Source organism: Capra hircus, chromosome 13 (assembly GCF_001704415.2).
Source record: "Capra hircus breed San Clemente chromosome 13, ASM170441v1, whole genome shotgun sequence".
Lineage (NCBI taxonomy): Eukaryota > Metazoa > Chordata > Mammalia > Artiodactyla > Bovidae > Capra > Capra hircus.
The window spans coordinates 63659234-63673684 of NC_030820.1; the positions used below are offsets into that span (position 1 = coordinate 63659234).

Below are 14451 nucleotides of genomic sequence, written 5' to 3' on the forward strand. Positions count from 1 at the left end.
AGATAGGTCTCCTCCACCCCAATGTGGTAAAAATTATTTAATCTTGATCTGGAAGCTGAGCCTCTGGTGGAAGTCAACTGACAGACAATTAAGAAGCTGCAGACAGAGGACAGACAATAAAGGATGATAAAGCTTCAGTGACCCTCTCCTGTAGCAGTCCCTAGGAGACCACATGGGACATGTTTTAGTCTTAATTGTTTCCAATTCAGACAAAGAGCACTTCCTGGTTTGCCACAGTGTATACTTACTGTTAGGTCTTTGGGGTTTTCCTATAGCTGCTTATATTCTCTTCCTTTCTGCAGAATAAACTTCTAGCTTATTTTATCTCCTCCCCACCCTTTTCATTTTGAAATGAGGACTAAAAAGTCATAGCCACAATGAAGTCATCAAGCCAGTCCATGCTCCAGCCAGGAGGCGAGGGACAAACTGTCCTTTGTTCATACAATCTAGATTTCTCCGGAATCCTAAGATCTTCCAGACCAGCCTTAAACTGAATTCCATGACCACTGTATATACTATATACACTAAATATTCCAGTATATATTCATTCAATTGACAATCATCTATTGAGTACCTAATACGTGCAAGGCACTTCTGGTACTGAGGTAACATCAGTAAGCAAGACAGACCAAATCCCTTACTCCATGGAGTCTAGTTGGCAAGAGTAAAATAACAAACAGACTAAGTATTTTCACAGGAAGAAGTAAAAGCTTAATAAGAGAAATAGAGTAAGAGAACAGGAAACGACAGACAAGAGTAGAGCTATCTTAGATGGGATAAACGGAGAAATCAAAACAGTAAGTGCATGGGGAAGGCACCTTATAAAAATATAAAACAGCTGCGCTTATGTGGAGGAATTGTGAATGATTTTATTACTGTTTTAAAACTTCCTATAGAATGTGAATTTACATAGCTCAGGAATTAGTTTTGCACTAGCAGATGGAGAAAGTCATGGTTTGCCCTACATTTCTCTAGCCCTTCAAGAGGTAGTTTGAACTCTTTAAGTTTCGAACTTTTCTCCTTCCTTAGTATTTATAATTAACAGTGGAACCACACAACTAAACTAACTCCAAATGGGCATGGGAACTCAGAAAGTATTTGCACTACCTCAATCCAAACTCCTTATGAGAAAGGGTAAGAGGATTAATCATGTGCTAATACCTAATAGCAACCAGATACATGCAGTCTCGGCTAATATTGCTTACAAATATTTTCTAGCCATTGTACACAATATGCCTCCTAAATTTCTTCTTATATACAATACACTATTGGCATTACACCCGTATTGATAAAACCTGGTCTTCAAACACCACCTTGTACACCAGAATTCAGACACTCAACATATACAATGTTAACATGAATTATAGAGATTTTAAATGCTGCAGTTATTCAAAATGCCATATACCTCCATGCCTTTGTAACCACCATCTCCTTTGCCAGAAATACCTTTGGTCCTTTTACTAACTGAGGGGTCAGCAACCTATGATCCATGGATCAAATAAGGCCCACTGCCAGCTTGTAAACAGACGCGAATTCACTCAGAGCTCAGGAACAGAGTTTTGTATTAGCATACAGGCACTGTGGAACATTGCCATGCCCATTTTCTTATGTACTGTTTATGGCTACTCTGGTGCTACAACAGCAAAGTTAGGTAGCTGCAACAGAGAACATATAACCTGTGAAGCCTGAAATATTACTACCTGGTTCTTTTCAGGAAAAAAAAATGCTGACTCCAGCTCTACCTCTAGGTTTATCTCCTTTCTTTAGGGTGTTTCTAGATTTTTCAAGACATTTTACCTACTTTTAATATAACATTTATTGCCCTGAAAGGATATTTATAGGTCTGAAACGAACGGCAAGGATCAAGGCTTACATTTCTCTGTATTTCCCTGTTGTCTACCTACCACACAATGTTCAATAAATGCTGGCTGAATAAGTCATAGAAAACAAACCTGCATGCTGGACATTTTGATTCGCTTGCAGCTGAGGGGCTCCTGAATTCCCAGGGGTAGTTGCTGTGGTCGAAGGCACCTGACCTTGCATAAAGTTCGGATTGGCCTGTCCTGCTGAGAAGCCAGGTGGGAGGCGTTTAGGCATTCCTTAATAGAAAACAACGAGTAAGGCAGTTACCTAGCAAATTTATACTCTTGCTTAGATGTGGAATGAATAAGGAAGGATGAGCTGCATGAAGTCTCCACTGGCTTAGCTCTCTCTGTCACACTGGTAGGATCTTTAACAAGGTTGGGAAAGATGGTTAAAAAAATCAACACAATTTCTTACATGAGCATTGTCAAAATGAAAAAGAAATACTAAAAAATTTACACTTTGAACATGCCAAGGAAAAGATGGCAATCTGCTCCCTAAATGTGATCTGAGGCCACGTCACAGCAAGGTTTAGGGCTCACTTTTCTGTAATACAACGGACCCCAAACCTTTACATTAACATAGGTACCAAAGGAATACACTAAATTCTCTCATATTCAAACAAACTGATCAGAAATACTATAAAACAAAGACCTGGGTCCTGATATTAAGCATAGATAGGTGATTTTTTTTTTATCCACTGAGGGAATAGATGACAATTTTTTTCGTGGAAAAATTTCTCCCCTGTATTGTGCTGGTCTCTTTGGAAGAGACAAGAGATCAGCAACAATTTATAGGAGCATCAAAGTGAGGTTATATTAAATTTATCATTACACCTTCCTCTCAAAAGGGTTTGCTGAAATTCTGACAGCTATGGTACCAAAAACTGTGCTCTAATGGAATCTTACTAAAGTAATACTTTCTTTTATGGGAAGGTTTAATTTCAGAAAACAAATCTGTAATAAGAATCTCAGAACCCATTCACTGTTTATAACATAGGCCTGGATGTGGCCAGATCACCTAGGTGAGCACATCATTTGCTCTATGAAAGCATCAAGACCTAAGCTCACTTGAATTAGTCCATTTATTTAAGGGCCAAATTTTCAATGTCCTGAAAAACGCTTTGTAGACAAATATGCATTTGTCCTTTCTTTAGCAGTGACAAGTCCCCATTTGCATGCTTCCATTGTAATTATATCAGTAATCACATTTGCAGGAGGGACTACCCAGCCCCCACTGATCCAAGGCTAGATGCCCAGAACAGTGAAGTTTGGAGCCAAAACATTCTTGCATTTTCTCAAAACTTCTTAGGATTCAAATATTACAGCCTGCATGTCAGTAAAAGTAATTACAAGAGAGTGAAAAGACTGATGAGCGATTTAATTTTACCAGAAATCATGGGAACATGCCTTTGCTATGTTGCACTAAAGATGCAAGGGTTTTTTTTTCTGGATAGGCAATGGGTGTCTTTTGGTGGGGGGGTATGTTTATCAGGTGACAGTATTACACTCTCTATACCTTACTGAAAAGCTCCAAGCACATTCATGTGCACTAGATCAATGATTAATAAGAATAAATAATAAACATGGAGATGGATAAGTTTTACTGTAATCGTTTTACCTCTCACACATTAAGCTCCATTGCTTTTTCTTCATACAAGAGGCACCTTACAAAATAAATAAATAAATCTCCTTTAGGTATAACTGGTGGAATTCCCTCTCTAAGGAGCAGGCATTGGCATTATAAAACTGTAAAAGTCAATGATTTCTGAACTTACTCCCCTTTAATACTTTAAGCAAATTTAACAAATACCATGCTAATAATATTTTTGCTAACTAGGATTACCAAAATTGAAAACCACAAGGGCCATTTCCCCAACAAAACCCTACACTTATCCTTTCATTTTTGCTCTACTGTATAACCTTAATTTTTTCAACAGCGGAACAGCTTAAGTTGTTAATAAAACCATGATTCTTCCAGACGCCTTAATTTACTAGTACAAGATCAGGCAAAAATATTTGAAAAACAAAATGAACGTATATCTACATTGAATTTTACCTGCGTTTTTATCCAGAGGACTAGCTTAAACATAACCAGTAACACGCTGCATAATGTATCAAGTTAACTAAGTCATATCAAGTGTCATCACTATATTCACAAAACCAAATAGTTACATCCTCGTTTCACTCCCTCCATTAACTCTAAAAATTGAAGTGCTACTAAAATCTAGCTTCAGTCAATTCACAACACAAACAGCTCCAGTGCTCCTCACCTCCTAGGCCTGGATGTAAGCTCTGTGGCCCCTGATTTGGTGGTTGCTGCTGTATCCCCATGAAGTTAGGTGGCACGTTTCCCTGTTGAACCATAGGATTCCGACCCGGAGAGCTGACGGGCTGCTGAAATCCCTGGGGAAGTGGGTTATTTTGAGGTGGCCTTGGTCCCATCTGCTGCTGAGTTTGGTTAACCGTTGGGGAGGAAGCAGGGGATCCCTGCTGGAAGGAGGAGGGTGAGGAGGCAGGAGACTTGTTGGTGAGGTGGGGCTGCTGCAGGGGGGTCGGGACCCTGGAGGGCCCTCCCTGCAAACTCTTCATCTGAGGAGCTGTGAACTGGCCTGGGTTGCTCATCTGAGGAAAGTTTGTATGGGCTTGTGAAGCTTGCTGGCTGCCAAAGGGATATGGAGGGGGAGGGTGGGAAGGTGTCTGTACCGTGGCTAAGGATGGTCTTGCCTGGAGTTGCTGTTGCATTGGGCCAGGCAAGGGAGCCTTCTTCCACCCTTGATTTGCAGTCATTGTGCCCAGAGAACTCTGGGCTGGAGGAGGCTGAAGGGCTCCGGAAGGCAGCTGGTTCCAGCCTGGAGGAACAGGCACCTGAGTTGGGGCAGTAAACTGGGGTCGAATGCCCTGTGGCTGTTGCTGCTGATGTTGCTGTGGGGGTCTTGCCTGCAGCTGTTGCTGCTGTTGCTGCTGCTGCTGTTGTTGCTGCTGCTGCTGTTGCAGCTGGGGAAAACTGGCTGGGTTTATTTGTCTGTTCACAGGGACGGGCTGCATTGGGTGGTGCGGGGGCGCTAAAGATCCTGAGGGATGACTTTGTTGCTGTATATGGAGCCCAGAGAGGAGTGGATCCATTGCATCTGTTTAAAGATAGTCAACAAAGCAATAATTAACTTACTGCAACCTAGATTCTAGAGCAATCCGAGAGTCTTGGCAATTCTGCAAAACAGAGAAAAATCTTCTGGTATCATTTAATGTTTGTGAGCATTTACTATAATGCAAAACAACTATCGAGATGAGAGAAAGACTGAATCTTGTCTATAAAGAGCGTATGATTCTAAAGTGGATATAAGAGCCAGGCAAACTATGCAGAGCAGTATTCTCCAAAGCATATTCTGAGGGACTATGTTCATTAGTATTAGAAAACAAAACAAAAAATTAAGTCAATCAGATTTGGGAGACACTGGACCTAACACAGCCTTAGACAGGTTTCTTCACTATAGGACTTCCAGTGCTTCCAACATGTTACTTTTGGATCTCTGGGAGGGAGGATCTAGTAGGACACATTAACCAAACTTACTTCACTACAGAATTCTCGGTTATGAAGGAGCAGGATTAAGTAGGCTACGGAATACATTTTTAGGAATGTTGGGGTATAACTGATAAGAATAGTGAGAAACTCTGAGAAGAAATTTTGAAAAGGAAATAATGACTTCCAGCTTGAAGAAACTAAGGCAGATTTTATATAGAGAACAGCATTTCAGCTGAGCAGTTAGAAATCTGGCATCAGAGAGAGAGCTGAATTCTATGATGCTCTGTGCAGGGAGTGCAGCCTCTTCAGTTCTTAAAGGTTGGAGGTCAATACCTGACTGAGAAGCAGGGCGAGGAGTCCTGGGCTGCAGTTCTGAATTGGGGCCTGGTGCCATCATGGAAGATGACACGTTTCCACCCTGGGGTATCATAACAGTGGCAGGGCTGGTCATCCTTATTAACCCTAGAGAAAAAAAAAAATCTCTAGAATAGAGTACTGGAATTGACACAATGCTTGTTTTTAATGAAATATTTCAAAGATGTAAAAAGGTATAGAAAATTTTTATACCATCGTCTACCTTATTTAAATGTAAACCCTGCCCTACTCTGCCTGCTTCATATATATATGCAATATATATAAGAAGCCTCCTACTCCTTCCCAATCTCATTCCATTTCCTCCTTATCTTATATTGGGTTAACAGTTTCAAGTTTTTATCTTTTCTACATATATAAACTGTAATACATTTTTTGAATGCTTGTAATCTCTGTATAAGTGACACCATTTGATATGTATTGTTTAATTTCCCTTTTCACTTAATACTATTTTTTTGAGATTCACCCATCTTGACTATAATAGTGCCCCATTTTATGGAGTTAATACAGCCATCTGCCTGCTGATGAACACTAAGTTTTCATCCTTAGAATTTTGCAATGGCATATATTTGTCCTGTATTCCATAGACATGTAAGAGTCTCTTTAGATTACATACTTAAAATCAGTAGGTTTTAAAGTATGAGCATCTTCCATTTTACTAGATATTGGTAAACTGCACTCAAAAGTGGTTATACGTATTTATACTTTAGCAGTTTGAGAACTCCTCTTGATTCACATCTTGCTAACTTCTGATACTATTAGATTTTCTAGGATTTATTAATAGCATCTACCTTTATAAGTGAAAACAACTTATAATTATCTTCTGCTCTCGTCCTAATTTTAGCATCACATTGAAAACAATTTCAAAGTGAGCTGGAAAGCATCTTTTCTCTTTTTCTATGCTCTGAAAGAATAAGTGTATCTGTTCTTTGAATATTTAGTAACATTCACCTGTAAAATCATCTGAGCCTGTGGTTATACTAGTTGATCCACAGGGAGACAGATTATTTTATTTCTTAAGTAGTTGTAGATTTTTCATTTGCTATGTCTTACTAAGTCAGTTTCAGTTAAATTATACTTTCAAGAAACCTGTTAATTTGCCAAAGCTTTCAAATTTATTAGCATAAAGTTATTCATGGAATTTTTCTTCCCATTCTTTCTAAAAACTGAGATATAATTCACATGCCATAATAAAATACACCCTTTAAAGAGTACACTTTTTTTCATTCTTTACACTGCTCATGCCTCTCTCTCTTATTTGTCTTACTAGGATCAATAATTTTAGTTGTCTTTTCAGAGAAACATCTTCTGGTTTTGCTGCTCTGTTCCAATAGGTTTTTTAATTCATGAAAGTGAAAGTGAAGTCACTCAGTCGTGTCCGACTCTTTGCAACCCCATGGACTGCAGCCTACCAGGCTCCTCCCGTCCATGGGATTCTCCAGGCAAGAGTACTTAAGTGGGTTGCCATTTTTCCTGCTCTTACCTTTATTATTTCCTTCCTCCTAAATTATTACTTTGCTATTCTTTTTCTCATTCTTATGTCAGACACTTAAGTCTTTTAATTTTCAGACAGCTCTAGTATAAGGTCTGCTCTAAATATCTGAGAGTCAAATTTTCTAGTCTACATCTCACAAGTACTATTTTCATTGCCATGTTATGTGCTCAGTTGTGTCTGACCCTTTGTGACTCCATGGACTGTAGCCTGCCAGGCTCCTCTGTCCATGAAAATTTCCAGGCAAGAATACTAGAGTGGGTTGCCATTTCTTCCTCCAGGGGATCTTCCCGACACAGGTATCGAACCTGCCATCTCCTGCATTGCAGGCAGATTCTAAACCTGCTGAGCCACTGGGGAACTATTCTCATTATTTCCTTCTAAATATTTTCTAATGTCCATCTTGAATGCTTTTTTTTTTTTTTTTTAAATCACTGGGTATTTAGAATACATTTTAAAACTTCTAAAAATATGGGTATTTTAGTTTTTTGTTATTTTTGGCCACTGACTTAACTGCACTATGGTCAGAGAAAATGATCTATGTGATACCTGTATTTGGTATTTACTGAAACTTGCTTTTGGAATAACATAATCAGTTTATACAAATGTCATTCATGAGAAGATTAAGAATTCTTGAATTATTAGTACAGTTTCTAAATATGTCCATGTCTAATATGTCTCAAACTATTTTAATTATATTATTTGAGCTTTCTTTATCCTTACCAATTTTTGTTCGATACATCAATTACTATTGGAGGTGTGTAAGAATCTTCCTTAAGATTTGCTATCTACATGAATCCGGGCCATTTTTACTTCACATATTTGAAGCTAGTTTATTAAAAATACAAAAGTTTAGTTATCTTCCTGGATTTTTCCTTTTATATTATACAGTCATCCTTTTTATCTCTAGCAATGCTTTTTATCTGATAAAAATATTGTCATACTCCTTTTTCTCGGTTAATATTCACCTGGATTCTCTATTTTCTTCTATCCTTTTAACTATGAACTGAGACCTTATGTTTTATATGATTCCTCTAAGAGTACATAGCTAAATCTGAATTGCTCAATCTAATTAATCACTTTCTTTTTATCAGTGCTTATAATCCACTTGCATTTATTGTTAATTACTGGTATATTTTATCATTTTATGATATCACTGTTTTTTATCCTTTTTTTTCTGTGCTGTTTTCCTACTTCTCCTGAATTTTACTAGACTTTTTTTCATCATGTTCTTCCTTTCAACCCCTCCACTACTAGTTTAGAAATTATACCTTCTATTTCTATTATTTTAGTGATATTTTAAAAATGTCAACAGACATATCTAAAGGCCATGTATGATCATCATTATTACTAAGTAAGTTAATGTTTATTTACATTTACCCAATGTTTACCAATTATTTAGCTCACCATTCCTTCTTAGCTCTTATTTCTTCCATCTTAGGTTCAATTTTCTTCTTCCTGAAGTACATCCTTGAGCAGTTCAATTAGCAAGGGTCTGTTAATGGTAAATTCTCTTAGTCTCTTTAAAAAGGTCTTTAATTCACACTACTCTTGATACTATAGCTTTTGTTTAAAATTCTAGGCTGTTAATTTTCTCATCACTTTGAAAATATTATCCTCATGTTTCATGGCATCAATGTTGCCACTGAGAAATTAGCTGTGGGTCTGATAATCTTCCCTTTGTAAATTATTGGGGCTTTATTTTGAATTCCTTTTAACATTCTCTCTGTTTTCCTGCTCTGCAGTTTTTCAATTTTGTGTCTAGATGTGAATTTATTTATTTTTTTGTAGGGCTCAGAATTATTGGACTTCTGAATCTGAGGACTCATGTCTTTCATCAATTCTGGAAAAATTTCAGCCATTCTCTTACTATTGTCACTCCTCAATTTCCTTATCTTCTTCTGCAACTCTTTTCAGGGATATATATTAAGCTTTTTCATTTTATCCTTCATTTCTCTTGATCTCTTTCATATTTCCATCTATTTATTTATTGTCTGTTGCATTCTCACTGTTGGCATTTTTTCAAATTCACCTTCCAATTCAGCTGTCTCTAATTGGCTGAATAAGTTATTCACTTCAATAATTTTAAAATTTCTGTAGATTCTAATTTCCCCCTAAATTCTCTTTGTGTTTTGATAGTGTCTTGTTCTCTTCTTAGAATTTTCATTATTTTAAACATGCTGATATTTCTGTTACCTAGAATTCTGGAAAGAGGGTCTAATCTTAAATTTATAAATTCAGAGAATAAGCTCGTTTATAACCGGCAATAAATATGAGAAATCTGCAATGGTTTGAGGTGACAGCTTCAGTGGTTATTACCACTTTAGAACCACTTAATAACTTAGCATTGCTGTTCCTGGGTCATTTCAGTGACACATGTCCAACATGTATGAGGATAGATAAGACAACTCCATAACCACCCTTTCCCCAACTCAACTAGAGCCCAGATCAAGGGAGATAAGCTTTGCCTTTGGCCTCCTGTGCCAGAGAGCAAAACTTTTTCTTATTTATCTTTTACTGAAAATACTGGCTTCATGAAGGATTCTGAACTCTAACTTCCTTCTTTATGTGGACCCAAGGCAAGGCTTCCTATTTTTTCCCTCTTGGCCATTAAAACTCAAATCTGTTGGCTCCTGCAGCATTTCCTCACATGTTCTGCTGCTGCTGCTGCTAAGTCACATCAGTCGTGTAAGACTCTGTGTGACCCTACAGACAGCAGCCCATCAGGCTCCTCTGTCCCTGGGATTCTCCAGGCAAGAATACTGGAGTGGGTTGCCATTTCCTTGTCCCTTCACCTGTTCACTGTTATTTAAATGTTCTTCTTTGTTGCCCTGAGGATTCTTCCTTATTGTCTTACAAGCTCATCTGTGCATTAAGTGTTCTATTTTATCCGACATTTTCAGATGTTCTGTAGCTGAGACAGGGCAGTTAGGCAAATGTTTACCTGTTAAAAATGGATTTGTTTCTTGGAACCCCACCCCACTTTCCAAAGATGGTAATTGGATAGTAAGAAAGTTCTTGGGAAATAAAAAGATATAGGTTTTCTTAGTCTACAATCAGCTTCCTATCCCCAGAAATGTTTAAGCACATGCTGGCTAACATGCTCAGGAGTGATACTGTAGAATACATTCTAGCACGATGCGGGAATCTTGACTAGAGTCATGCTTCACAACTGGGGGCAATTTTGTCCTCTAAGGGATATCTGGAAAGGTCTGGAGATAGTTTGCTGGAACAACTAGGAGGAAGGTGTGGTGGCGCTACTGGCACCTGATAGGCAGAGGCCAGGGATGCTGCTGAACATCCTACAAGGCACAGGACAGCTCCCCATAGGAAAGAATTATCGATTCAAAACATCAATAATGACACATGACTAAATGACTACTATGGTACCTCACTAATCTTGGGATTCTATGAAGCTATGAAACAAAATTGGCTATGGATTTTGTTTTCATTTAAAAGGACTCCTGCTTATCAGTCAAGTTTCTGTTGCCAATGCAAAGAGAATAAAGTAGTGTTAAGAATAATTTACTCTAAGACATTCTAGATACACAATTCTAAAATTATTTATTATAAAGGTTAGTTAAGGTCTCTTTCCCTAGAAAAATTTGTTTAACTAAATATTAAATTTTGTTTGCATCCACCGTCCCAGTGGACAACAGAGAAAAAACATTCTTATTTTAAGTATGCTTGGCAGTAAAAAAAGATACCTAGGTGCTAAAATATTACTGTGACTATAGATCATTACTAATTGATTATTCTTGAAACTTTATATTTTATCACACTGTCCTTCATTAAACAATCTAATTTCAACCTAAATCTTTTAAGTTTCCTATATTGATAATGAACGACATATATCACTAAAATTTACACTCACTTTTCAGAGATACTTAGTAAATATGCCTGCTGTTTGCCAGATACTAGGAGAGCCTGCAATTAGTGTGCTGATATTGGCTTAATGGAGTCAACATTTTAAGGTTGGAAGGGATCTGTAATATTGTTTCTTGGACATAAATATGTTTACAGGTAACTAAGGCCAGTAACTATTAAGACATCTGGCCGGAAGTTGAGACTAGAACCCAGATGTCTCATCCTCGGTCTGGTCTTGCACTAACTATATGCAACTTGGCTATACTCTGCTCACTCTTCTGGCTCTTCAATGGAGGCAACAGCGTTACCTATAATCTCTCATCAAGATGCCTTAACACCAAATGCTCAGATTTCTGCAGAGAACTAAACTTATTTAACTCCCTACTATAGGTTCCAGGTTGGGTATTTTCCATTTACTATACAGTACTCCAAAACAGCCCAAAGACACAGGTCCTGACACACAACAGGAACTCAGTGAAGGTCTGCTACATTGCTCAGGGCGCAACCATCTTCAAAAAAGAGCTCAAAAGATTATAGGGACTATTATCTCGGTGAAGAAACTGTTGCATGGAGAGGTACAGTGATGCGCTTCAGGTAAACACCAAGTGGCAGTGCCAGCATGAAAACCTAGCTCCAACTCTCCATGGCCAAGTCTTCAGCTACAGTTCAGAAGGAACGGCTTTATAAACTGAGCTTCTCTATTCTGCTGTATTTCTTCAAGAGCTACTGTGGTAGGTTGGAAGTGAATGATCAGGTACAATTTCACGTACTTAGATTCTCCTTCAATCACAGCAGCTATGCTTTTCTGGCTTATTGGAATAAAAGTTCCTACAGCAGAAGAATCCTGAAAGCTGCTAGTGCAGTGAAAACAGCACTGACCTGGGGAGTCAGATTTGCCCACTGCTACTTGACCATGGGCAAACTGCTTCCTTTCTGTGAACTCCATAGTTTCCTCAGCTTAAAATGAGAATACCAACTCAATTTTAACCTTCTGTGACCCACAGAAAGTGGGTTCGGTCTCTAAAGAAGAAATTTCAGGACTGCTACAAAGGTAGCAAATAATTTGTAACTCTCTCAAATTCTAAATACAGAAAAACACATACTCTCCCACATACTTCCACAGATTTCACCTAAGCATGCACAAACTCCTGGATTCTCAGTCACAGAGAAAGGTGACTCTTTCTCTTTCATAACACAGAAGGCTACGTTATTCTATAAAACACCCTGAGGATAGAAGATGTTTTATTCAGTTCTATTTGCAACACTTAGCATAGGTCCCATCATACAATGAGAACTCAATAAATGTTTCCTGTTTCCTGCATGGCTCAGGGCACATCTACCTTTAAGTATGAGCCCCAAACATCGCGAAGACTATATATGCTCCATGCTCTGTGATCCTAGTCTCCTAAGAGTCTAGATTCATGTCTTGTTTTCCTGAACCAATCAACAGAAGTGTGTCAGGAACCCCCACCTATCTTGCAGGACTCAAACGATCATATATTAGCAAATAAAGCCAAAAAAAAGGAAACTAGTCAAACGTCATACAACTGAGTGGGAGATCTCACCTGGACCGCCTGCCATGGGAAATCCCGCTTCCATCCTAACTGAATTTCCAGCTCCCATGGGTCCATTCATTCTCACATCTTGGCTCCGGTTCTGAGCCAAAGCCAGGTTGATAGCACCTTCCCCTGAAAATGATAGTCAGGTTTAAAAGGAAATCATCAGAATAAGATGTAAATTTTGTTGAAAAACAGATATACAAGAGCTCTAGGTTTATGTGTTTTTAAAGAATTATGCTAAGTTTACCACCACAAAAAGGGTGAGTTCAATACTATACAGGCCTCTTTTCAACCTCACCTGAGCAGGTTCACTTACATGAAGCACAAGGAGAACATAACTAATTCTCACAATACAGTAGATGGACAATCATTAATGATGTATGGCATCAGCAGAGAGCTTGGAAGGCGGAATATTTATTTTCAATCAACTCATCTTGTATGTGTGTAGGAAGAAAATATTCTCAGAAAGTCTCAAATCCTAGATTACTTTTTGAGAATTTATGATCAGAAATTAGAAATATGAGTAGGTCTAACGCAGAAAGAACATACAATGGCATGGGGACACTGTGATATTTGTAAGTAAAATACCATTTTCCATTCAACAACTGCAATATAAAGAGATATGCAGAGGAGAAACTCATGCAATGAAGAGTAGATACCCTGGCTACTAATCTACCTCTGAGATATGATAAGAGCAACATTTGCATAGGGATTTTAATGCTTAAGAAACTGTATCTTATTTGAACCTCACAATAGCCTGGTAGGTAATGTCACTAGAAGTGTTCCAATTGAGTAGACTCTAAAGTTAGAGGCAATTTATTTTATTTTTTTAAAATTAGAATGACATGATGAAATTCATTTTTTAGTAAATATTATGTACCTAGAAGAATGTATGAAACAAATTCAATTCAAAGGATAATTACAACGCAAACCTCACATAACCACTATTCACTTTAAGGAGCAAACTCCCTGTAAGCCCTTTGTGCTTCTTTAAGATCACATGTTTTTCCTTTCCTGCTGGAGTTGACTACTAAAGTAAGGGGCAATTTAAACCTCACTTAATAAAAAGATCTCTGAAACAAGTTTTGGGATGCTTCCTGAGCTTAAGCCCAAATTTTGACTATTCTTACTCTGGTAGACAGCACCACCTTGCGGACAGAAAAAAGTATAGCTAGCCTGTGGCTGACGATTTGAAAGGCTACATTCACCATGCTCCTTACTGTTTTAGGGCAAGATGACAAAGAATGAAGCCAATGAAGGCACAGCAGTTTCCTGTCTTGTCACGATATAGGTCAGCTAGATAAATAGATAAAATATTAACTATTGTAACCAGGCAGATAGCTTGGTAATAGGGAACAAATATCTTAACAATAAGTGACCAATCACCAGGGGCTATACAATGTTCTAAATTGCCTATGGGAGTTAAGAATAAAAGAGAAAAAGAATACAGATCTTGAGAGTTTCCACCAAAGGGAAAGAACTATTAACATATTAAATTTGCGAAGACTTCCAGGTGGAAGAGCTTTTGTTTTTGAAATGGACAACAGATCATAAAAGTGGCTTGTGGCTGTTACTAACAGCTCAGATGTGGTCCTTGCCAGTCTCTCTAATCTCAATTCAAACTAGTTTCTCCTTCAATAACAAGGACTCAGGCTCAGTGGCGTTTTTTACTTTCGTAGGCACACAAACCCACTTTTCACCTTAAGGCCTTTGTACAAGTTGTTCTCTCTGCCTAGAGCAATTCTCCGGCACTCCTCACATAAACCATCTTCTCAA

General features: G+C 38.1%; 1 protein-coding gene across 5 annotated transcripts in view; it reads right to left on the reverse strand.

The window, feature by feature from the left end:
- The window catches only part of NCOA6 (nuclear receptor coactivator 6), a 91044-nt gene that overhangs the window by 28831 nt on the left and 47762 nt on the right, over window positions 1–14451 (reverse strand). For 3 of the 5 annotated variants that reach the window (XM_018057746.1, XM_018057744.1, XM_018057745.1), the window contains 4 exons: window positions 12682–12804; window positions 5719–5847; window positions 4136–4993; window positions 1953–2099 (listed from right to left, as the gene is read on the reverse strand). In XM_018057746.1, the coding sequence (XP_017913235.1) occupies window positions 1953–2099; window positions 4136–4993; window positions 5719–5847; window positions 12682–12804 (1257 nt within the window). The remainder of the gene's footprint in view (window positions 1–1952; window positions 2100–4135; window positions 4994–5718; window positions 5848–12681; window positions 12805–14451) is intronic. The other 2 variants (XM_018057748.1, XM_018057747.1) reach the window with 2 other exon arrangements.